Genomic DNA, 24,598 nt, shown 5'->3' with positions numbered 1-24,598 from the left:
TTTCATCTGAGTCACTGAGACATCTTCAGGGATTACAAAAAAAAAAAAAAACAATACTAAACTAACCACGTGAGTGACTCTAAAGTTTTATCTAGGTAGTGCACCCTCTACGGGCAATTGTAGGTGGCCTAGAACCTAAGGTGGGATCTCTGATGATTAATGTCACCCAATTTTTGGAAGTTTGATGCAATGTATTTATTTAGATTTGGTTGATTTCTGAGAGCTGCTGCAGATTCTAAAATAGTCTCTCTTTTTTGAATTTACTGTGGTGGAGCATGGTGGTTTTTTCCAAGAGATTCTGTGGGTTGTATCCAAAATATGGTCTGTCAGGCCTGACTGACCATATGGTTGCAGATGTATGTTCTTCTAAGCAGATGGTTGCTGATCTACCTGTCTGTCCAAAGTACACCAGCTTACAGGAACAGGGTACTTTATAAACTCCAGGCACTGAGAGAGAAAGGAGCTGATCTTTGGTAGAACGGATAAGGGTAGCAAGTCAGTCAGGTCTGGCAGACCATGTTTTGGATACAACCCACAGGATCTCTTGGAAAAACACCACCATGCTCCACCACAGTAAATTCAAAAAAGAGACTATTTTTAGAATCTGCAGCAGCTCTCAGAAATCAACCAAATCTAAATAAATATGGTTGCATCAAACTTCCAAAAATTTGGGAAACATTAATCATCAGAGATCCCACCTTACATTCTAGGCACCTACAATCGCCCATAGAGGGCACCATCAGATAGGACCTTAGAGTCACCCACATGGTTAGCTTAGTATTGTGTGGTAGTTGAGTGTATGTTACATTACTTTTTTTTGTAATCCCTGAAGATGTCTCAGTGACTGAGAGGAAATAGTGGAAGTATTAAAGTCTGTTTTAATCCTTTCCGAGTGCTATATACATTCCATTAAGTCTCCAACATGACAAATAATTTATATAGATACTAAATAGCTTCTTTCTTAGTTGATAAATCGTACCACATTCTAGGCCACCTACAATTGCCCATAGAGGGTGCACTACCTACATAGCACTTTAGAGTCACCCACGTGGTTAGCTTAGTATTGTGTGGTATTTGAATGCATGTTACATCAGTTTTTTTTTTTTTTTTTTTGTAATCCCTGAAGATGTCTCAGTGACTGAGAGGAAATAGTGGAGGTATTAAAGTCTGTTTTAATCCTTTTTGAGTGCTGTATACATTCCATTAAGTCTCCAACATGACAGATAATTTATATAGATACTTAATAGCTTCTTGCTTAGTTGATAAATGGCACCACATTCTAGGCCACCTAAAATTGCCCATAGAGGGTGCACTACCTAGATAGGACTTTAGAGACCTATCAAGGTAGGATCTATATTTTTAGATTTTAATTATTCTTGTCTAGTATAATTTTCCCAGCTATCTCTCTTAACCTTTGGATTGCTTGTTTTGTTTCTAGTGCTGTCATTAGTAACATCATTTAGTCTTAACACTTATGTCAAGGTAACAGAACTTTGTTATTCTGTTATGTGACTGAGCAACAGAAGTTAAATATGAGAAACTTAATATTTGTTTTTACAAGTACAAACTTGAAGAAAATGCAAAATTAGAGAGTCTAAAAAGTAGGGTTTTATATTTCGAACATCTATACAGCATTATCCTCATCAGTTTCTGAAACCTCTGCAACAACACTTAATGTTTGTTTGTATATTTCACTTTTTTCTGATTTCATGTGCCCTGATGTACGTTTTATTTTTATATATTCTCTTGCACTGGAAAGGTTGGCATTGTCATCACTTTTGCTATCCTCTACTTTCTCCCCCAAGTTACATAGATGGTATTCAGCAGATGGGGGAATAATTTTTATTGATGCATTATCTTTCATATTTTTAGCCAGACTTTTTCTGTAAGAATACATCCTTGAGTTTCTTCTTTTTACATACACTATAGTAATGATTGTAATGATGAGAAATAGAAAGGCACCAATAAAGACACCTGCAATGACTCCAGAATTGTCAATATGGAATGAAGGATCATTGCTTTCAGATGCTTGCTGTTGTGTTCTCAAAACATCATAATATGATTGTATCATGGATTCAAGACCTTGGTAATACAAATTATTTTTGAAGTGTACATGAGTATCATGAAGGATGCTTTCAATAATCTCTTTGGATATTGCAGTCAACGTTCCGGACCCAAAATCCACATGCACCTGTAAGTAAGAAAATTAAAAAAAGATTAAATGTAAGTAAGAAAATTAAAAAAGGATTAAATGTAATATATGCAATCATTTTTAATACATATTTAAACTTGGGAGGGGGGAGGGTTGCTTAAGGGTTAGAGCTAGATAACTGACAGGAGACACAACATACAGGTGTAGTGGGGAACCAACAGTTGGCTTGGATAGGACTAGTTATAGACTTCAAAATGAATTATTGTGTTGTTTACAAATGCCAGAAGTCATTATCATCATCAAATTCCTGATTTGTACCCTCAAGGGGTGTACAGGATATGATAGTACTGCATGAAAAATTTACATCATTACTAACTTCCTATCTACAATTTTCCTCCAAATCAATCTGTTACTTGTCAAGACTCCAATATTATCAGATCTTATATTTCAGGGTCAAAGCTGTATAACTGAGAGGAGACCTCCACATAGCCTTTAACGGAATGCGGAGAACCGACCAGGGCTTCTGACCTAATGTCCAATCCTCACCTTCTCGTGGTGCACCCTGTTGGGTATCTACTTGGATACTGAATGAACAAGGATGGGCTGGCAATTTGGGATTTAGCCAACCAAATTGTATTCTTATTGGTTAAACCAAAATAAAAAATGATGGTACAACATGACAGAATTTCATGCCGGCTGGGGCGTCGCCTGGTTAAACAAGGCCCCCATTGTTTTCGCCAGGGAACCAGGGCGAACAGCGAAAAGCCAGCTACTGGAACAAATCTGAAAACAAACCCCAACTCAACATCACCAGAGTTAAAGATCAGTACTATCAATGTAAGAAGCCTGAATGGCAAAGAAATGGAGCTAGCTGAGGAATTAGATAAGTACCAGATCGACATAATAGGGGTGACTGAAACAAAAAAGACTAAAACTGGTGAGATCTTTCTGAGCAATAAATACAAAATGTTATATTCAGGCAGTGACAATCAAGGAAAAGAAGGAGTAGCCATAGTATTCAACACAAAATATGAGGCTAATCTTCTTGAATGGCAGTCAGTCTCAAGTAGAGTAATGTGGGCAAATATGAGAATGGGGAACTGGACAATGAGACTTATTTGTGCCTATGGTCCCACAGAAGGTTCTACTAAGGTAGAAGTGGAGAAGTTTTTTGAGGCTTTAGAAAAAGCAACAGACACAATGAAAAATGAAAAGTTGGTCCTTGTTGGGGATCTAAATAGCAGAGTAGGAAATGATTGTGAGACATACAAAAATATTTTGGGAAAATTTGGAGAAAAGAGCAAAGCTAATAATAATGGCAAATATCTGTTGGATTTTTGCTCAGGACATGGACTGGTTATTACTAACACCATGTTCCAACATAAAAATGTACACAAATTCACATGGAGAGAAGAGGCTAGGAATAAGAAAAGTCTCATTGACTATGTTATTATTGATAGTGATGTTTTCTCCCTGGTGCAGGACACCAGAGTGTACAGAGGATTTGAAATTGGAAGTGATCACTATTTAGTCTTGAGCAGGATAAAATTGAATTTAATATTGAAAAGAATAACATGTTTAAAGCGAATAAAAGTTGAGCAGCTCTCAGATGTGAACTGTAGACTATAATACACAAAGATTATTGAAGAAAAAATGAATGAGTTTGAGAACAGGAATGAAACCTTGGAGATTCATTGGCAAACTCTGAAGAAAACATTGATTGATTCTACCAGAGAGGCATGTGGTGAGGTTGTCTGTAAGGATGAAAAATCAGAACTCCCTAGTGGACACAGGAAGTTAAACAGTCAGTGAAGGAAAAGAAGAAAGCATATCAAAAGTTCCTGTCAAATAAGTCAGCTTGTGCTCTTAGAAAATATAGAGACAAATGCAAGAATGCTAAACACTGTGTAAAACTCATCATCATCATCAAATTCCTGCCATGTACCCTCAAGGGGTGTACAGGATATGACAGTACTACATGAAAAAATTACATCATTACTAACTGCCTATCTACAATTTTCCTCCAAATCAGTCTGTTACTTGTCAAGACTCCAACATTATCAGATCTTATATTTCTATCGTCTAAGGCACTTTGTACCGTATCAATCCACCTATATCTTGGTCTTCCTCTGGGTTGTTTTCCTGCCAACCTGGCAGAGAATACTTGTTTTGCTAATCTTTCCTCTCCCATTCTATTTAAGTGACCATACCATCTGAGATTAGCTCTGCTAACGCATTCCTGGATGCTGACAATGTCAAGTTCTTTCCTAATATCCTCATTTTTAATATGATATTGCCATTGATGCCATCTGTTCACGCCTCTAATCTTTCTCAGGACTCTCATATCTGCGGTCTCTAGTCTTTGGTCAAGTGTTTTACTTCTGACCCAGCTCTCAGATCCATAAGTTAAAATTGGTTTGAACACAGTCTTGTATACAGCTAATTTAGTGTTCCGACTAATTTCTTTCTTATTCCATATGAATTTATTCAATTGACTTCCCACCATACCAGCTTTGCTGATTCTGTTGTCTATTTCTATATTTAGTTTACCATCTTCAGTAAAAATTGTGCCTAAGTAGCTGAAATGTTTTACTTGTTCCACAGGTTCTCCATTCACAACACAGTTGACATTTTCAATGATTCTGCCTATTTTCATTGTCTTTGTCTTTTTATTGCTGACCTTCATACCATATCTATTACAACAGCTATTCAATTTAGTCAGAGAATCTTGCAGACTTGTAGCGGATTTATTTAGAAGTATAACATCATCCGCATAAAGCAAAGAGCTGACATTAACATCTCCAATTTTGATATCATGTTTAATACCACTTTCCTTCATGATAATGTGATCCATATAGATAACGATAACGACAGAGGGGATAATGTGCATCCTTGTCTCACTCCAGATTTAACATTAAACCATCTTCCTGTACTTCCTTCAATTCTAACTGCTGACTCACAACTCAAATAAAGACTAAGTATTGCTTGATATAATGCTCCATTGACACCATATAACTGCAGCGTATTGAATAGCTTCTCTCTTGGCACCTTGTCATATTCCTTTTCCAAATCGACAAAACTTAAATACAGATCTTTGTTATATTCCCATGCTTTCTCGACTATTTGTCGTAAAGTGAAGATCTGATCCTGACAGCCTCTATTTGGCCTGAATCCAGCTTGTTCTTCACCAAGCTTTTCTTCCACAATTCTTCTCAACCGTTTCTCAAGTATACTTGCATAGATCTTGCCAGGAACACTCATTAGGGAAATACCTCTGTAATTCTCACATTCAGTTTTATTTCCATTTTTATATATGGGTACTATGAGAGCTCTACTCCAATCATCGGGAATTCGTCCCTCTGTCCAGGCTTTCTGAACTATGCAGTGCACCACTGTAAGACTCTTATACCACCATACTTCAGCATTTCTGGTCGAATATCATCTACTCCTGCTGCCTTTCCACATTTCAAGCGTTTTGATGGCTTTTTCTACTTCAAGTATGGATATGTATTCCTGACTGCATGCCAGGTTAGTGTTTTTTATTACTGTGCTGTCATCACTGCTTGTTTCATTTAGCAGTTTTTCAAAGTAATTACTCCATACTTCAAGGATATCTTTTTCTCCTGTTTTCATTTCACCTTTATCATCTCTAATTCCTTTTACAGCACTCTTTCCTCCATTCCTAAGCTTCTTCAACAACCTCCAGAATATTTTGCCACCTTCTTGATATTTATTTTCTATATTCTTGCCAAAGTCCTCCCATGACTTTTGTTTAGCTAGTTTTACACACTGTTTAGCTTTCTTACATTTGTCTCTGTATTCTGTAAGAGTAAAAGCTGACTTATTTGCTAGGAACTTTTGATATGCTTTCTTCTTTTCCTTCACTGCCTCTTTAACTTCCTGTGTCCACCAGGGAGTTCTGATTTTTTTATCCTTGCACACAACCTCACCACATGCCTCTCTGGCAGAATCAATCAATGTTTCCTTCAGAGTTTGCCACTGAATCTCCAAGGTTTGATTCCTGTTCTCAAACTCTTTCATTTTCTTTTCAATAATATTATGTAAAACTAGCTAAACAAAAGTCATGGGAGGACTTTGGCAAGAATATAGAAAATAAATATCAAGAAGGTGGCAAAATATTCTGGAGGTTGTTGAAGAAGCTTAAGAATGGAGGAAAGAGTGCTATAAAAGGAATTAAGATGATAAAGGTGACATGAAAACGGGAGAAAAAGATATCCTTGAAGTATGGAGTAATTACTTTGAAAAACTGCTAAATGAAACAAGCAGTGATGACAGCACAGTGGTAAAAAACACTGACCAGGCATGCAGTCAGGAATACATATGCATACTTGAAGTAGAAAAAGCCATCAAAGGCTTGAAATGTGGAAAGGCAGCAGGAGTAGATGATATTCGACCAGAAATGCTGAAGTATGGTGGTATAAGAGTCTTACAGTGGCTGCACTGCATAGTTCAGAAAGCCTGGATAGAGGAACGAATTCCCAATGATTGGAGTAGAGCTCTCATAGTACCCATATATAAAAAGGGAAATAAAACTGCATGTGAGAATTACAGAGGTATTTCCCTACTGAGTGTTCCTGGCAAGATCTATGCAAGTATACTTGAGAAACGGTTGAGAAGAATTGTGGAAGAAAAGCTTGGTGAAGAACAAGCTGGATTCAGGCCAAATAGAGGCTGTCAGGATCAGATCTTCACTTTACGACAAATAGTCAAGAAAGCATGGGAATATAACAAAGATCTATATTTAAGTTTTGTCGATTTGGAAAAGGCATATGACAAGGTGCCAAGATAGAAGCTACTCAATACGCTGCAGTTATATGGTGTCAATGGGGCATTATATCAAGCAATACTTAGTCTTTATTTGAGTTGTGAGTCAGCAGTTAGAATTGAAGGAAGTACAGGAAGATGGTTTAATGTTAAATCTGGTGTGAGACAAGGATGTACATTATCCCCTCTGTTATTCATTATCTATATGGATCACATTATGAAGGAAAGTGGTACTAAACATGATATCAAAATTGGAGATGTTAATGTCAGCTCTTTGCTTTATGCAGACGATGTTATACTTCTAAATAAATCTGCTACAAGTCTGCAAGATTCTCTGACCAATTGAATAGCTGTTGTAATAGATATGGTATGAAGGTCAGCAATAAAAAGACAATGAAAATAGGCAAAATCATTGAAAATGTCAACTGTGTTGTGAATGGAGAACCTGTGGAACAAGTAAAACATTTCAGCTATTAAGCACGATTTTTACTGAAGATGGTAAATTAAATATAGAAATAAACAACAGAATCAGCAAAGCTTGTATGGTAGGAAGTCAATTGAATAAATTCATATGGAATAAGAGAGAAATTAGTCGGAACACTAAATTAGCTGTATACAAGACAGTGTTCAAACCAGTTTTAACTTATGGATCTGAGAGCTGAGTCAGAAGTAAAACACTTGAATAAAGACTAGAGACCGCAGATATGAGAGTCCTGAGAAAGATTATATGCGTGAACAGATGGCATCAATGGCAATATCATATTAAAAACAAGGATATTAGGAAAGAACTTGACATTGTCAGCATCCAGGAATGTGTTAGCAGAGCTAATCTCAGGTGGTATGGTCACTTAAACAGAATGGGCGAGGAAAGATTAGCAAAACAAGTGTTCTCTGCCAGGGTGGCAGCAAAACGACCCAGAGGAAAACCAAGATATAGGTGGATTGATATGGTACAAAGTGCTTTAGACGATAAAAATATAAGATCTGATAATGTTGGAGTCTTGACAAGTAACAGACTGATTTGGAGGAAAATTGTAGATAGGAAATTAATAATGATGTAATTTTTTTCATGCAGTACTATCATATCCTGTACACCCCTTGAGGGTACATGGCAGGAATTTAATGATGATGATGATGATGATATTTCTATCGTCTAAGGCACTTTGTACCATATCAATCCACCTATATCTTGGTCTTCCCTCTGGGTTGTTTTACTGCCAACCTGGCAGAAAACACTTGTTTTGCTAATCTTTCCTCGTCTATTCTGTTTAAGTGACCATACCACCTGAGATTAACTTTGCTAATGCATTCCTGGATGCTGACAATGTCAAGTTCTTTCCTAATATCCTCGTTTTTAATATGATATTGCCATTGATGCCATCTAGTTCATGCCTCTAATCTTTCTCAGGACTCTCATATCTGTGGTCTCTAGTCTTTGGTCAAGTGTTTTACTTCTCACCCAGCTCTCAGATCCATAAGTTAAAACTGGTTTGAACACTGTCTTGTATACAGCTAATTTAGTGTTCCGACTAATTTCTCTTATTCTATATGAATTTATTCAATTGACTTCCTACCATACCAGCTTTGTTGATTCTGTTGTCTATTTCCATATTTAATTTACCATCTTCAGTAAAAATCATGCCTAAGCAGCTGAAATGTTTTACTTGTTCTACAGGTTCTCCGTTATTCAATTTAGTCAGGGAATCTTGCAAACTTGTAGCAGATTTATTTAGAAGTTTAACATCTCCAATTCTGATATCATGTTTAATACCACTTTCCTTCATAATGTGAACCATATAGATAATGAATAACACAGGGAATAATGTACATCCTTGTCTCACACCAGATTTAACATTAAACCATCTTTCCTGTACTTACTTCAGTTTGAACTGCCGACTTACAACTCAAATAAAGACTAAGTATTGCTTTATATAATGCCCCATTGACACCACATAACTGTAGCGTTTTTGAATAGCATCTCTCTTGGCATCTTGTCATATGCTTTTTCCAGATTTACACAACTTAAATACAGATCTTTGTTATATTCCCATGATTTCTCAACTGTCTGTCGTAAAGTGAAAATTTGATACTGACAGCCTCTATTTGGCTTGAATCCAGTTTATTCTTCACCAATCTTCTCTTCCACAATCTTTCTCAAGTATAATTTCTGATAAGAGTTATCAGAAAGTTTCTGATTTTAAAATTATCAGAAACACTCAGTAGAGAAATATCTCTGTAATTCTCACATTCAGTTTTATTTCCCTTTTTATATATGGATAGCATTAGAACTCTACTCCAATAATCAGGAATTCGTCCCTCTGTCCAGGCTTTCTGAACTATACAGTGCAGCCATTGTAAGACTTTTATACCACCATACTTGAGCATTTCTGGTCAAATATCATCTACTCCTGCTGCCTTTCCGCATTTGAAAACTTTGGTCGCTTTTTCTATTTCAAGTATAGATATGTATGATTCGTAATAGAGGTTTGGTACACCTACTGTACAAAGAGTTGCAGAGTAGGTGTCATCCCACGATGAGTCTTCGGACTCCTTGGAGGTGTCACGAATAATAATAATGTATTCCTGACTGTATGCCTATTGAGTGTTTTTTACCATTGTGCTATCAGTGCTTGTTTCATTTAGCAATTTTTTGAAGTAATTACTCCATACTTCAAGGATATCTTTTTCGTCCATTTCCATGTCACGTTTATCATCTCTAACTCCTTTTACAGCACTCTTTCCTCCACTTCTAAGCTTCTTCAACAACCTACAGAATATCTTAGCACCTTCTTGATATTTATTTTCTCTGTTCTTGCCAAAGTCCTCCCTTGACTTTTGTTTAGCTAATTTTACACAGTGTTTCGCTTTCTTACATTTGTCTCTGTATTCTCTAAGAGCACAAGCTGACTTATTTGCCAGGAACTTTTGATATGCTTTCTTCTTTTCCTTCACTGCCTCTTTAACTTCTTGTGTCCACCATGGAGTTCTGATTTTTTTATCCTTGCAGGCAACCTCACCACATGCCTCTCTGGCTGAATCAATCAAGGTTTTCTTCAAGGCTTGCCACTGAATTTCCAAGGTTTGGTTCCTGCTCTCAAACTTTTTCATTTGAGAACTGATGAACAGATGAACTCTTTTCATTTCAGGTAGATACCCAACAGGGTGCACCACGAGAAGTTGAGGATTGGACATTAGGTCAGAAGCCCTCGTCGGTTCTCCGCATTCCTTTAAAGGCTACGTGTAGTTCTCTTCTCAGTTATATAGCTTTGATTCTTAAGCACCTATGCCAGAAGTGGGGAGATGAAATGGTTTCACTGATTGAGCTTGTTCACCCCAAAATCATTGGAGTAAGTGAAACATTGTTGAATGAAGATGATATTCTAACAGGAATAGAAATGGAAGGATACAGTATTTTTCATGAGGATAAAAACAACAAGAAGGGAGGGAGTGTGCTACTGATGATAGCAGGGGAATTATGTCCACATAAGGTAGACATGAAAGAGAGAAATAGTGGCAATGGTTATGAGGCATTGTGGTGTAGCGTGCCTCATTGTGGTATAGCAACATCCAACTAAACATGTCTTCCTTCTTCAGGAAGACATGTTTAGTTGGATGTTGCTATAGGCATGGGAATGTAAAAGGTGGTGATGATGAAATGTATAAACAACTTGGATTAGTGAACAAAGGAAAGATAATTATTATGGGTGAATTTAATTATGGCAGTACAGATTGCAATGAAGAGATAGCATTTTTAAATATGAAAAATTAATTTTTTGAGTTCTTGAGAGATAACTATCTCAGGCAGCACGCGAAGGGGGGGGGGGGCTGTTCATTTCATCAGAGGATGTAATTGTGAGTGGGGTTTCACGCTTTTCCTCCAGTTGGTGAGAGTGATCATGTAGTGATCACCTGCATTGTGGCTAGCCATATGCAGACTTTTGTGAGGAAAGGATATATGTGGAATTGTAAGGCTGCTAATTATGAACAAGCTTAGGAGACAGCGTGGAGCTATAGCATGGAACGAGGAGTTAAGCAGTAAGGAAATAAATGCTGCATGGGAACTGACAAAGAAATACATAACAGCATCAATGTGTGAATGTATTCTGAAGGCCAAAAGGGATGAAAAAGGTAGTTGTAAAATGGATGAATGAGGGGGCTTAAGCATGAAACCTGGAAGAAGATACTTTGGAGGCAGTACAAGATGAATAATGGTAACAATCCATTTCATGAAAAGTATAAAAAACATTTCAAGAGAGTGACTCAGTTAGTAAGGAAAACATTAGTGCAGTATAGGCAGAAATAGGCAAATCAGGCAAAGAAAAACTAGAAATATTTTTAGATATGTAGCAAGTAGAAGTAAGATCATGATAAGATGATGAAAATGGTAGAATGGTAACTTCTGCAGAAGACAATGTTGAGATATTCAGTAATCAATTTATAAAGGTGTTTAATCCTGATCAGGGTGGAATCATGAGGAACTTAAGTGTAGAGGACATAGGAGAGTTTGGCTTAATTGTGAGTGAGCAGGAGGTATTTGAGGAAATAACCTTGATGTCATAGGTGATAGGTTTTGCTGACATGTCACCATGCATCTTAATATTTAGTAAGAGTCTTGTAACAGCACAGGTTCCAAGGGAGGAAGGAGGATAAAATTGTTCCACTGCATAAAAGTGGTGATAAGGCTGTAGCTTCAAATTATAGGCCAATCTGTATATTTGGAGTAGTGGTGAAGCTACTGGAGAGATTGGTGAGAAATGGGTTGATAACAGCAGTATTCTCTGTGGTTATCAGCATGGGTTTGTTAAAGGGGAATCATATTTCACTAACTTATGTACTATAACAAGGTGACAAATACCTTGGATGGGGAGATGCATATACAGTAGTGTACTTGGATTTTGCAAAAGCCTTAGACTGCCACGTGACAAGCGCTGGTAAATAAATTTAAACAGATGGGAATGGATAACAGACTTCTGAGTTGGATCAGTGACTGGCTGTCATGTCAGGATAGGTATCAGAAAGTTGTACGGGGGGGGGGGGGGCATATCCTGATAGAGGAAGGTCACTAGTGGTGTACTTCAGGGGTCAGTTTTGGGACCATCGTTGTTCAATTTGTATCTTAATGCTATTGGGATGGGTTTAACTAACGATATGCAGCTGTTTGCAAATGATGCAAAACTGGGGAGAGCAATGCAGAGTCAAGTGGATGATATTGTCTTATAAGAGGACTTGAGTAGATTGCATAAATAGGCAGGTAAGTGGAACTGTTAGTTCAATGTTGCAAAGTGTAAGGTTTTAAGATTTGGTAAGCAGTGATGGGATGTGAAATTTACGCTTGATGGAGAAACTTTAAAGGAAGTAGAGGAGATGAGAGAACTAGGAGTGATGGTGGACAAGGACCTGAAATTCAGGGACCACATTGCACAGGTTGTAAAGATGTCATATCGTATATTGGCATGATGCAGAGAACCCTGAAATGTAGAAATAGAGAAATTATGATGTGCCATTGTATAAGGCTTTGATCAGGCTTAACATGGATTATTGTGCACAGATTTGGTCACTGGGTTTTCATGGTGACGAGGATATGTTGGAAAGGGTCCAGAGAAGATTCACAAAGGTGGTCAGTGGTCTTTGGAATATTTAGTATGAGGAGAGATTGAGAGAATGTAAATTGCGAAGTCTCGTGAATAGGGTGAAGTGGGGAGGATATGATTGAGACATATAAGCTAGTCTGGTTGTTATCAGTTTGACGTGGAAGAGATTTTTCATAGAATGGAAGAAGAGGAGCATAGAACAAGATGCTGTTGATCAAAATTGTATAAGGAGGGTGTGAGCAGAGGAGCAGGTTCTTTGCATGGAGAGTTGATCAGTGGAATGCATTGCCTGAGTGTCTTGTGAATGTAGACACATCGAATCAGTTTAAAGAACAGTTGGATGAGCATTGTGTGTAATAGTGTGTACCTCCCACGATGAGTTCTATGACTCCATGGAGGTCAGATGTTAATAATAATAATAATAATAATAATACCCTTTAAAAATAACCAACACTGGGTTTATTGGTCGTAAAGATTTAATACTACTAGTCGCCTGCTAGTTTTGCCACATAAACTAGTGGCTTCATTTGGGTTTGGATGAACATACATATATAAATAAACAAGTATTGATTATGAATCAGTACATTACTAAAAAAATGCAGAATGCATAGGAACTGTTACGCAAGTACAATAGAGTACTTGTGTAGACCAAGTGAAGCGTGGATGCTGGCAAATGGTCAGTCATTGTTCAGCAGGTGTGTCTGATAGTTTGCAGAGAAATTAAACTCTGATGTGTTTAGAGATCTTATGAGTGACTTCCAGATGTCACACAGAGATTTTATGAAGAGGAAAGCCACTGGCTTTCCTCTTCATAAAATCAGCAAAACTATTCACTCGTTCTCCCTCCTAAATTCCAAATACAAAAAATCTATTGCATTTCCCTATATCTGTTAAGATATAGGAAATTGCAGAAAAAATTTTCACGCGTTGAAAAGTATGCATGGGATTTAAGGATGCATGGGATTTAAGGATATGCTTAAATCCCATGCCCCAGCAAGCTATATATTTTGTACACACAGGAGGAACACAAATATCTGCATGGAAGAACACAGGAATTATGTCATTACTTGCAATACAGCCATTCTGGTGTAACACATCATGCTATAGATAATGATCACCACAATGGAAGAAAACCTCACTCATATACATAGTGCACATAGACATCCTAGAGACTTTTCCTAGAATCTGCCTCAGCATTACAACGTATGTCAAATCTTAACAAATTCGGCTGCCTCACTTTACCTAAAATCTGGAGAAATGTCATCATGAGACCTTACTTCCTTATTTTCAGGAATGGGGAAAACTTGTATATAATGAAGTTAATGACTTCACATCACTTGCCTTAGCGTCCCATAATGCAAAGCACATATCTGTGCAGACACGTATAATATAATATCATACTATATATGAGTTGCCCCAGTCCTGAAAATACTTCAGGCAGCACAAACTTTGTTTGCTTACACTTGGATAAAGAATTAAACCAAGTATATAATTTCTTGATCTGATTTATCCCTTCAATCGTTTCCAACCATAGGTGACTTTGCAGGCATTGCCTACAAAGTTTTCCTGGTGAAATTTTTACAGGGTAGTTCACCATTGCCCCCCCCCCCTCCGAAGCTTCTTAATTAAAGTGTCCAGAAATGATAATTGGTTATCTTCTTCAAGGTTCTAGAATGAATTTGATTGTCTTTAAAAATTATATCTTTATCGTTTGGAACCACACAAAAAAGGACCTGTTCGACTTTCTTAAGAAAATCAGCTCTCTACACCACACAATCAAATTCACTCTAGAACTTGAAGAAGATAACCAATTATCATTTCTGGACACTTTAATTAAGAAGCTTCCGAATGGTGGTATCAACCTCTCAGTTTACTGGAAACCTACCAATACAGGACGCTATTTACATTTCACTTCCTCACACCACTTTTCTCAGAAACTTAGTATTGTACACATGTTGAAGAACCGTGCCTCTCTCCTTACAACAGATCAACAAGACCTCCAGGAAGAACTATCCCTGATATCCACCAACTTTACCATGAATGGATTTCCTCGAAGACTCGTCCACAAGATACTTTTCTCTGAACCCCGACAAAGACAACAAGATGATGTACGTTATATTTCTACCATCGTCATTCCATACTTAGGGACAGTTTCCAATAAGAGTGCTAGACTCCTTAGACCACATAAAATAAAAGTGGCCTTTAAACCCACAGAAACGATTAGACAATTCTTAAAATCTCCAAAAGATAGCTATCCTTTTTCCAAATATGCTGGAGTTTATAACATACCATGCTCGTGCGGCTTGAATTACATCGGCCAAACTTCAAGAGCCTTGAAATTAGGCAAAAAGAACACATAGGTGACATCAATAATAACAGAGAAGAAAAATCGGGGTTAGCTTTTCATTTCTCAAGAACCAACCATATCTTAGAGTGGGATAGAAGCACAATTCCTTACATGGAGGAGGACTTCCGCTCCCGAATTTTTAAGGAGGCCACAACAGTTGCTCGCTGTATACAAAACCTTAACAGGAAACAAGGACTAATCTTGCCCGTGATCTGGAAGACCTTATCAGATCCTTCAACTCGCCAGAACTGAATTATAGTGCCAACTATAGAACGTTCCTAAATAACAACAAGTGATATCATCCACGCTCTATGAATGTATTGTACGTGCTCTGTTCTTTGTTTAATATAATTGGAATCGGTTGATTTTAGTTTGTAACAGTTTCTACTTTTTAGTGCCTTACATCAGTTATGTACCCTGAAGATGCCAGCAGACTTAGTTGGTGAAACTAGTTGGTATAACCTAGTTGTTTATTATATACACTTGATCAATATAATCCCAATAAAAGTTTTTCCAAATTCTTCTTTTATTCACTAAATGCTTATTGACAGTCTTAACTCTCCCAATTAAAAAAAAACTTACAGTTCTACGATTCCCTTTTCAGAATTTACTATAAATCTTCCAATTAGCATTTCCTCCAATTTTCCTTTTAAAACGATCTATAGCAATATTTCCCTTTTATTTATCAATACTTATTCCACATTAAAACTTAATAGATCCATGATTCCGTTTTTGGAATATACTATTAATTTTCCTCCGACTGTCACATAAAAAAAAATTCCAGTTCCTCTGAATCTAAATATCTGTCCAGCCTGTGTTCTAAATTCCTTCCAAACGCTCTCCTTGTTTACTCTCCCGTTGCTTCGATACCGAACTTGTCAGCTGTCAATCACAAATCAAACCTCTCGGCGAGCATGCGCACTCCACGAAACTGGTAAGCAAGAAGTTAGGTATAAATAATGGCTGACACATTGTCTCCGTTAGCGACAAGAGAGAATGTCTTCATAAAAACACAAAACTTAATATTTTAAATTACATTAAAATTCCTGTAAGTAATACAAATATCAAATCCAGTAAGTACATCAATTTTTAACTGCTTTACATATCACTTTTGACAAAACAATTTCAATAGCACATCGCAAGTGCTGACTGCGTGTTATGAAACTAAAACTAATAAACATTCTAACTTAATATTTTAAATTACATTAGAATTCCTGTAAGTAATACAAATATCAAATCCAGGGTTCTTATTAAGTTTGAATCATTCCTCTTTAAATACCAAATGTAGCATATCAGCCAATTTCTTACTTTTCAATGATAACAGCGCAATTCAAAATTGGAGCTCATTATTTGTTTTTGAATTAATCCATTTCCAAAATCGGATTCTTTCCTTTCCAACAGGGAGTTCGTTAACATGACAGTCTACAGGAGACCGGAGTGGACCCATTTTTATGTGAGAGGTACCACGTGTTCATTCGCAATTGGATGTGACGTCACCAGAGGGGGGATGAAACCAGAAGTTACGCCAAGTTGATGTCGCCATGACGTGCAGTAGTACAGGAACTTGCGGCAGACCGTTGGTTTGGTTAGGTTACGTTCCAGCGAGATGCTTTCCTCCTCCTAACCTAACCTAACCTAACCATCGATTATAGTTGAGTAGAAAAATTGCATCTGATTCGGTTAGGTTAGATTAGGTTAGGTATCTAACCTAAACTAACCTAACCTAACCATCGATTGAGTAGAAAAATTGCATTTGATTCGGTTAGGTTAGGTACCTAACCTAACCATCGATTACAGTTGATTCGGTTAGTTCAGGTTAGGTACCTAACCTAACCTAACCATTGATTACAGTTGAGTAGATAAATTACATTTGATTCAGTTAGGTTAGGTTAGGAGGAGGAGAAAGCATCTCGCTGGAATGTAACCTAACCAAACCAACGGTCTGCCGCAAGTTCCTGTACTACTGCACGTCATGGCAACGTCAACTTGGCGTACTTCTGGTTTCATCTCCCCTCTGGTGACGTCACGTCCGATTGCGAACGAACACGGGGTACCTCTCACATAAAAATGCGTCTGCTCCTGTCTCCAGTAGACTACCATGTTAACGAACTGCCCGTTGGAAAGGAAAGAGTCCGATTTTGGAAATGGATTCATTCAAAAACAAATAACGAGCTCCAATTTATATGAATTGTGCTGTTATCATTGAAAGGTAAGAAATTGGCTGATATGCTACATTTGGTATTTAAAGAGGAATGATTCAAACTTAATAAGAACCAAATCCAGTAAGTACATCAATTTTTAATTGCTTTACATATCACTTTTGACAAAACAATTTCAATATCACATCGCAAGTGCCGACTGCGTGTTCTGAAACTAAAACTAATAAACATTCTAACTTAATATTTTAATTAACATTAAAATTCCTGTAAGTAATACAAATATCAAATCCAGTAAGTATATCAATTTTTAACTGCTTTACATATCACTTTTGCAAATAATAATAAAACAATTTCAATAGCACATCGCAAGTGCCGACAATGCATGTTATGAAACTAAAACCAATAAACATTCTAACATAACCAATACGTAAAAATATTCAGAATTTTAAATTATGATTATTTTTACAGAGCGATGAGAGCTTGGTCCACTTTTACTACGAGTTACCTCAGTCCTGAAGATATTTCAGGTGCAAACTTTGTTTGCTTACACTTGGGTAAAGGATTAAACTAAATTTATTATAGTCTAACCAAGTGGAAAATAAACTTCCAGCATAGCATTATACATGTCTGCAAGGATGTGTGCTTTGCATTATGGGATACTAAGGCAAGGGATGTGAAGTCATTAGCTTCTATATATGAGTTGCTGCAATCCTGAAAATACTTCAGGTGAAATTTGTTTGCCTACACTTGGATAAAGTATTAACCCAAGTATATAATTTCTTGGTATCTTTAATTTATAGTATAACCAAGTGGAAATACTTCCAACAGCTTAGTTCCCATCACACTAGAGAGTGCAGTTAGGATTGTAGGATCCCACTCCTTCATACTTAGTCTGTTCTTTCTTTCAAGGTTACACGGTGTCAGCATTCGCTGTGTAGAATTTATGGAGACAAAAAATACACATGTTGGAGTAATTACTTTACTTATGACGGTGGTCTGAAAAATTCTCGGCCTAACAATGAAAAAACGAATTTATAATTTCCAAATTATTTTTATTTTTCAACATAATCTCCCTTAAGACTAATACATTTATTCAAGCAATGATATGCTCCAGCACCATTATCCCGTCCCTGTAGTGGTTTCTCAGCAAGATCTGCAATATACCCCTTTACAGCTGCAATCACCTCTTGATTCGAAAAAAAAAACGCTGCCCAGCAGGGAAGAATTTTAGTTTTGGGAAGAGACAGAAGTCAGAGGGAGCCAAATATAGGGGAAATAGGGTGGATGTTCCAACAATTCATAATGCAGATGCCTTAATTTTCCCATTGCCAAAACACCTTTGTGGGCAGGTGCATTGTCCTGATGAAAGATGATTTTTTTCCTTCTACAAACTGGGTCTTTTGTCACAATTTTTTTCGTCTAGTCTGGTTAAAAGATCGGAATAATATTACCCGGTTCTTGTTTTATCCTTTCAAGATAATTAATAAACAAAATGCTTTTAGCATCCCAAAACACTGATGCCATTACCTTTTCTGCTGATGGAACCGACTTTGTCTTCTTTGGTGCTGAACAACTGGCTTCTGTCCACTTATGACTGCTGTTTGGATTCTGGTGTGTAATGGTGAGTCCAAGTCTCATCTGTAGTAATAAATCGACGCACAAAATCAGTTTTATTTTTGTTAAAACTCCAAGCACTGTTCAGAGATTTTCATGCGAGTGCATTTTTAATCTGCTGTGAGCAAGTGCAGCACCCATCTTGCACAAAACTTTTTCATTTGCAATTCTTCATGCAAAATATAACCTACCCTTTCTTTTGAAATGCCTATAGTCTCAGAAATTTCACACACTTTGACTCGCCAATCATCCAGTACCATATTGTGCACTTGATCAATGATTTCTGGTGTTGTTACACTTTTTGGATGTCCTTCATGTGGATCATCTTCAAGTTAGGTACAGCGACGTTTAAACCAAGCAGCCCAGTTCTTAATTGTCAAAAATGAAGGAGAAGAGTGCCCATAAACTTTTAAGAACTTCGAATGAATTTCTTTTGGCATTAAACCTTCTTTTACAAGGAATTTTATAACAGCACGATATTCAATTTTATCAATTTTAAGGGATACAGACAACATTTTTGCTTCAGTCAGATGTATAAAACAAACAACTTGATAGAATGACTTGCAATTTCACATGGATGCTTATGACAGATGTACCAACTTAGAAAAGAAAAAAAAATTGTATTGCTGTCCATGGTGAAGCCGAGAACTTTTCAGACCACCCACGTACAATCAAGAAAATAACATGCAACATTTTGACCTCTATATTGAGGTCATCATCACAAAACATACCTATGCACGGGATATAAGCTACATGAGATTATGCAAAAGTGAGCCAAATCTAAATGCCTTGTTAATCATTTACACTTGCTTGACCTCTGGTGAAAAATTAAAAAAAAAAAATATATATATATATATATATATATACTTTATATATATATAAAAACAAATTAAAAAATTACTAATTTAATTAACATAAAATAATTTTTCTATACATAATAAGTAAAATAATATACAGATGATTAAAAAGATTACATGATATTATTGTAGCGGATCTTGTGAACTTTTTTTTTATTGTTGTTGTTGAGCATTTTTTATGAATGCTTGGAATTCCTTTTTCAGTGCCTACTCACCGGATCAAACAATACACACACACATACCAATTTACAATCGAGATTGTTAAAAACAACTTCCTTCTTTTCAAAACACCCTTGTCACACATCTTCCCTCAAGCTACCTTTCTTTCACAATATATTGCAAACTTACACACACACACACACACACACACACACTGGCCAATACATACACAAAAATTCATACCACCATCCAACACAAAAACTAGGGATCAGCATTCTCAGACATAGAGCCCTAACAATTTACTATGGTGAGCAGGCAGTGAAGAAGGAATTTGAAATTATTAGCCAAATGTTCATAGAAAATGGCTATAAAAAGAAAATAAATAAATAAAAATAAATACGCCATTAAGGCAACTTTCAAACCTCCTGCAAAATTATAGTATACTCAACTCATGCAAAGATCCCTTTCTCTACCTTGCTCACCCAGGAGTTTACAAAATTTGGTTTACCTGCAACCTACCTTACATAATGGAAACACGATGCACCATTGCAACAAGAAAAGACAAACACAAATGCCACATTAAATTGCTTCACTATGGTAAAACAGACCTGTCAAACCATGCACTTCAAATGTGTCACAGAATCAACTAGAAAAGCACCAAGTTCCTTCAACACATCAAAACCTAGTTTGAAATAAAATTCAAGGAAGCGTGTGAGATACTTGAAACAAGATTTTAATCTCAACAAGAATGATGGATTAGTAATTCCAAGAATCTGGAGAACTCCAACACAAGAAAACTTGAAGATAAAGGGATGGTAGAGATCTGTTTGATGTAGTTCCACTGTAATTTTTTTACTCATCTGTATATTATTAAACTTATTAAGTATATAAAAAAATTATTTATGTTAATTAAATGAGTAATTTTTATTTATTTTTAATATATCTATTTTTTTAAAATATTTTTTCACCAGAGATCAGGCAAGTGTAAACAATTAACAAAGCTTTTACATTTAACTTACTTTTGTGTAGTGTCATGTAGCTTATGTCCTGTGCATAGGTATGTTTTTCTGATGATGACCTCAATATAGAGAATGAAATGTTGAGTGTTATTTTCTTGACTGTAAGTAAAGTAATTACTCCAACATGTATTTTTTGTGCCCATAAATTCTACACAATGAATAATTAGTCTTTGTTTGCTTTCTTACCAGTATGTTTGTGTGCATGTGCACAGTGTTTATGAAGATGCTCGGGAAAAATATTGGCATAATAATATTAATCAACTAAATAAATTTAGTTAGTATTTATTATTATTATTTTGTGACACCTCGAAGGAGTCTTAAAAACTCATCAAGGGAGAGCACCTATTTATTATCTGTAGACATGTATTTATTCCACTAAATAACAAGATGAGAAATATCATATCAGCTGTGATGTGTCCCTGTTAAACAAGTCCCTTGCTCAGTCAGCTACTGGAAAAACTCATATTCAACATCAACAGAATTGAAGATAGACACCATCAGTGTAAGAAGTATCAACTGAAATACGTGGAAATGGCAGAAGAATTGGAGAAGTATCACATCAGCACGATTAGTGTTACTGAAACAGACATTTATTTTGCATAACTACAAGATGTTATGCTCAGGCAATGGTGAATATTATGTCAGTAATGTTCAGCACTAAAACACTGTCATATAAGAAGATAAACCGATTGAATGGCAGGTGATTTCAAGTAGAGTGATGTGGACAAACATCAAAATGGGATATTGAAAAATGATACTTATTTGTGCCTATGGTTCCACAGAAGTGGAGGAATTTGTTTAGTTATTAGAGAAGCAGTTGACATTAAAAAAAAAAAAAAAAACAGTCCTTGTTGGGAGATCTAAACAGCAGAGTAAGAAATGAAATACCATATATACGGTATATAAAAACATTTTGTGAAAATTTGGAGAAAAGAGCAAAGCTAATAATAATTCCAAGTACCTCCTGGACTTCAAGGTGGATTAGTTATCACTAATAACATGTTCCAGTAGAAAGATGTGCATAAATTCACATGGAGAAAAAACACAAACGTATTATTGTTTTTGTTGATTGGCAATATCTTTACACTGGTTAATGACACAAGTATACAGGAGATTTAAAATAGGAAGTGGTCACCTTCTCTTTTTGAGCAGGATATATATATATATATATATATATATATTTTTTTTTTTAACATTTCTCACACACATGAAAAGGCAGAAGAGCATATTGCCATATGTAGATAGAATAAAATGTCTAAAAATAATCTTTATATTGACAACAAAGTACAGAAAGTAATAATGTGGATGATGAGATGCTACTGCAGAAAGAAATTGCACACTTACTTGTACTCCTTCACAGGACGAAATGTTAGCTCGAGTGACTGGAGAAATGATCAGCATGTTAAACAGAAGGATGGAGAATGAAAGGGAGTGAATGGGAAAAGCATAAAAGTGCAAGGAACCGGGAGAAAAGAGATAGTATTCTATGGGAATTCGACGATAAGAGATATACTTAATCAGAAAGTGAAGAAAGCACGTTTTCCAGGTGCAAAGAGAAAGGGTATTAGTGAAGCTGTAAGTTGCAGAAGAAAGAGGCAAACAAGTTAATTGTTTTGGCAGGCAAAAATAATTTGAAAGGTGAGAAATATGTAGCAAGATAAGTGCAGGAGGAATGATGTTGCAGTTTATGGTTGTATGTAGTGAACTTGATTGATGAAAGGATTTATATATGCCTGACAGACTATATACAACCAACAACATTTAAATGGTTTCAAAGTTAGATGTTTGGAGAAAGTGTAGTTTAGTGAGAGTGTGGTAGTGCAAAACTAGAGAGATTAGGGAGGATGAAATCAAGCATGTGTCTGGCCACCCCCTGTGCTAAATGAGCATGTGTACATATTTTCGAATTTAGGGACACAAAACACACATGATGAAATAATTATTTTACTTATTATTAATAAAATAACACTTGACATTTCTATCCCTGTATTGAGGTCATCATCAGAAGGATACATGTGTATAAGAAACCAAACTACATGCTCTTGCACTCTATAAAGGTAAATTAAATCTACGCTGTTAATTAATCTTTTTCTTAGCCTGGCCTGTAGTGATAAAAAAATAAATAAAATAAAATAAAAAATTTAAAAAAATAAAAAATGGATAGGGATGTGAATACTGATCACCATGTAACATTAAAAGAAAGAGCATGTGTACAGCAATGCTGAATGAGATTTCACAGGTTTCTGATTTGAATGGGTTGTTAATGACATTACACAAGGATAACTATGGATACAAAGGGATGTTGAAATGCTTGTACACGAATGCAAGTATCAGGAATAAGGGTGAGAAGTTTCTGGCATTGGTCAGCTTGACTTGGCCCAAAAATTATAGGCATCAGTGAGACCTGGTTGACTGAAAATTATATAGTAGCAGGAACAGAATATAAAGGGTACTGTATTTTCAACTGTTGGGTTCTGCTATAGACCAGAAGGTCCACAGGAAGAAGTAGATGCAATGTATCAGCACAATGAGTGTAGGTCAAACAATTATTATGGAGGCTTTAACTATGGGGACATTGATTGGAGGGAGGAAAGGGGTCATGGTAAGATGGAAATAGAATTTATACAGTTTCTAAAAGATAATTACATGAAACAACATGTTATTTCATGTAATTGGAGCAGGAGGTGGTAGAGAGGATTCAGAGATGTGTGACCAAGATAGCAAAAGATCTGTGAAGTACTCCTTATGTGGATAGGTTGAAGATTTGTGAGTTACAAAGCTGGTTGATAGGCAGAAAAGCGGGAACATGATAGAAACTTTTAAGATATTAAAAGGGTTTTATAAAATTGATCAAGTGAAAATTTTCAGTATATAACAAATTGCCAGAGAACTAGGGGCCATCTGTGGAAGAGTAATTAATAAGGGTGTGTGCTGACTAGATTTTTTGTGTGGAGAGTGGTGAGCGAGTGGAATGGATTGCCAGAATTGGTTGTTAGTTCCCTGACAGTGAATGGTATGAAGGAGAGGTATGATAGGATTTGTGTGTAGAATGGTTAATTTGGGTCTCCCATGATGAGTCTATGGACTCCATGAAGATGCCATAAAATAATAACAGTTTTGAAAATAATTGAAGTCAGTCAACTTTTAGAATTGAGCAGTCAATTCAAGAAAAAATGAAAGCATTTGAAAACAAGATGCAGTCCTTGAAGATTCAGTAACAGACTAAAAATAACATTGACTGAGCAACTGAAACATGAGGTGAAGTTATCTGCAAAGATGTAAAAATGAGAACTCTTTGGTAGACTCAAAAAGTTAGAATTAAAAATGCCAAGAAATTATATTCTTGTTTAATCCCTTATCCAAGTGTTAGCAAACAGTCAAATCATTAATTTAGTGTTTTGGATTTTTTTCACAACCTGCAGTACATAAATCCATTCACTCCATGTTCAGTGCATTCATTTTTCTACATTTTTTTTTTTTTTAAACTAGAATACAGTATGTGTGTGTATATATATATATATATAAATCTAGGTTTGTTATATCAGAATGTTATACTCCTACCTGTTGATTTGCTGAAGATACCAAAACAAGAAGATCATTATCACATGGACCAAATTTCCATTGTTTGCGTAATTTGGTAGCAAATATTTCAGCAGTTTCTTTCATGGATTTGCTAACGGAAACATAAAGATAAACATAAACTCTCCATAGACAAGAAAAGTACACATAGTGTTACTTGAGTATGCAATCAAGCTCAAGTAGTCAAAAAGTCAAAGTAATATTGCACACAAGATTATATTATTTCTAACACAGATAAACATTTTTTCATCCAAATTTTTTTTTATAATGTTAAGAATTCTTTCCTAATATTCTACTTTGTTATTAACATACCAGGTTACCGCATAAATTTCCTAT

The 24,598-nt window shown here is 36.0% G+C and overlaps 1 protein-coding gene across 2 annotated transcripts in view; it reads right to left on the bottom strand.

The window, feature by feature from the left end:
* Positions 1 to 1,588: 1,588 nt before the first annotated feature.
* LOC150102994 (uncharacterized) overlaps positions 1,589 to 24,598 on the bottom strand; it is a 69,001-nt gene continuing 45,991 nt past the window's right edge. For both annotated transcript variants that reach the window (XM_090398029.1, XM_090398030.1), the window contains exons 4-5: positions 24,245 to 24,356; positions 1,589 to 2,191 (exon numbers count right to left, since the gene is read on the bottom strand). In XM_090398029.1, coding sequence (XP_090254155.1) covers positions 1,625 to 2,191; positions 24,245 to 24,356 — 679 coding nt within the window. In that variant the 3' untranslated portion in view covers positions 1,589 to 1,624. The remainder of the gene's footprint in view (positions 2,192 to 24,244; positions 24,357 to 24,598) is intronic.

The sequence above is a fragment of the Typopeltis vanoorti genome, chromosome 9, assembly GCF_054136105.1.
Source record: "Typopeltis vanoorti isolate ZY-2024b chromosome 9, IOZ_Tvanoo_1.0, whole genome shotgun sequence".
In the NCBI taxonomy this organism is placed as follows: domain Eukaryota; kingdom Metazoa; phylum Arthropoda; class Arachnida; order Uropygi; family Thelyphonidae; genus Typopeltis; species Typopeltis vanoorti.
Note: the sequence above shows the minus strand (reverse complement) of the source record. Positions and strands in the feature narration are given on the sequence as shown.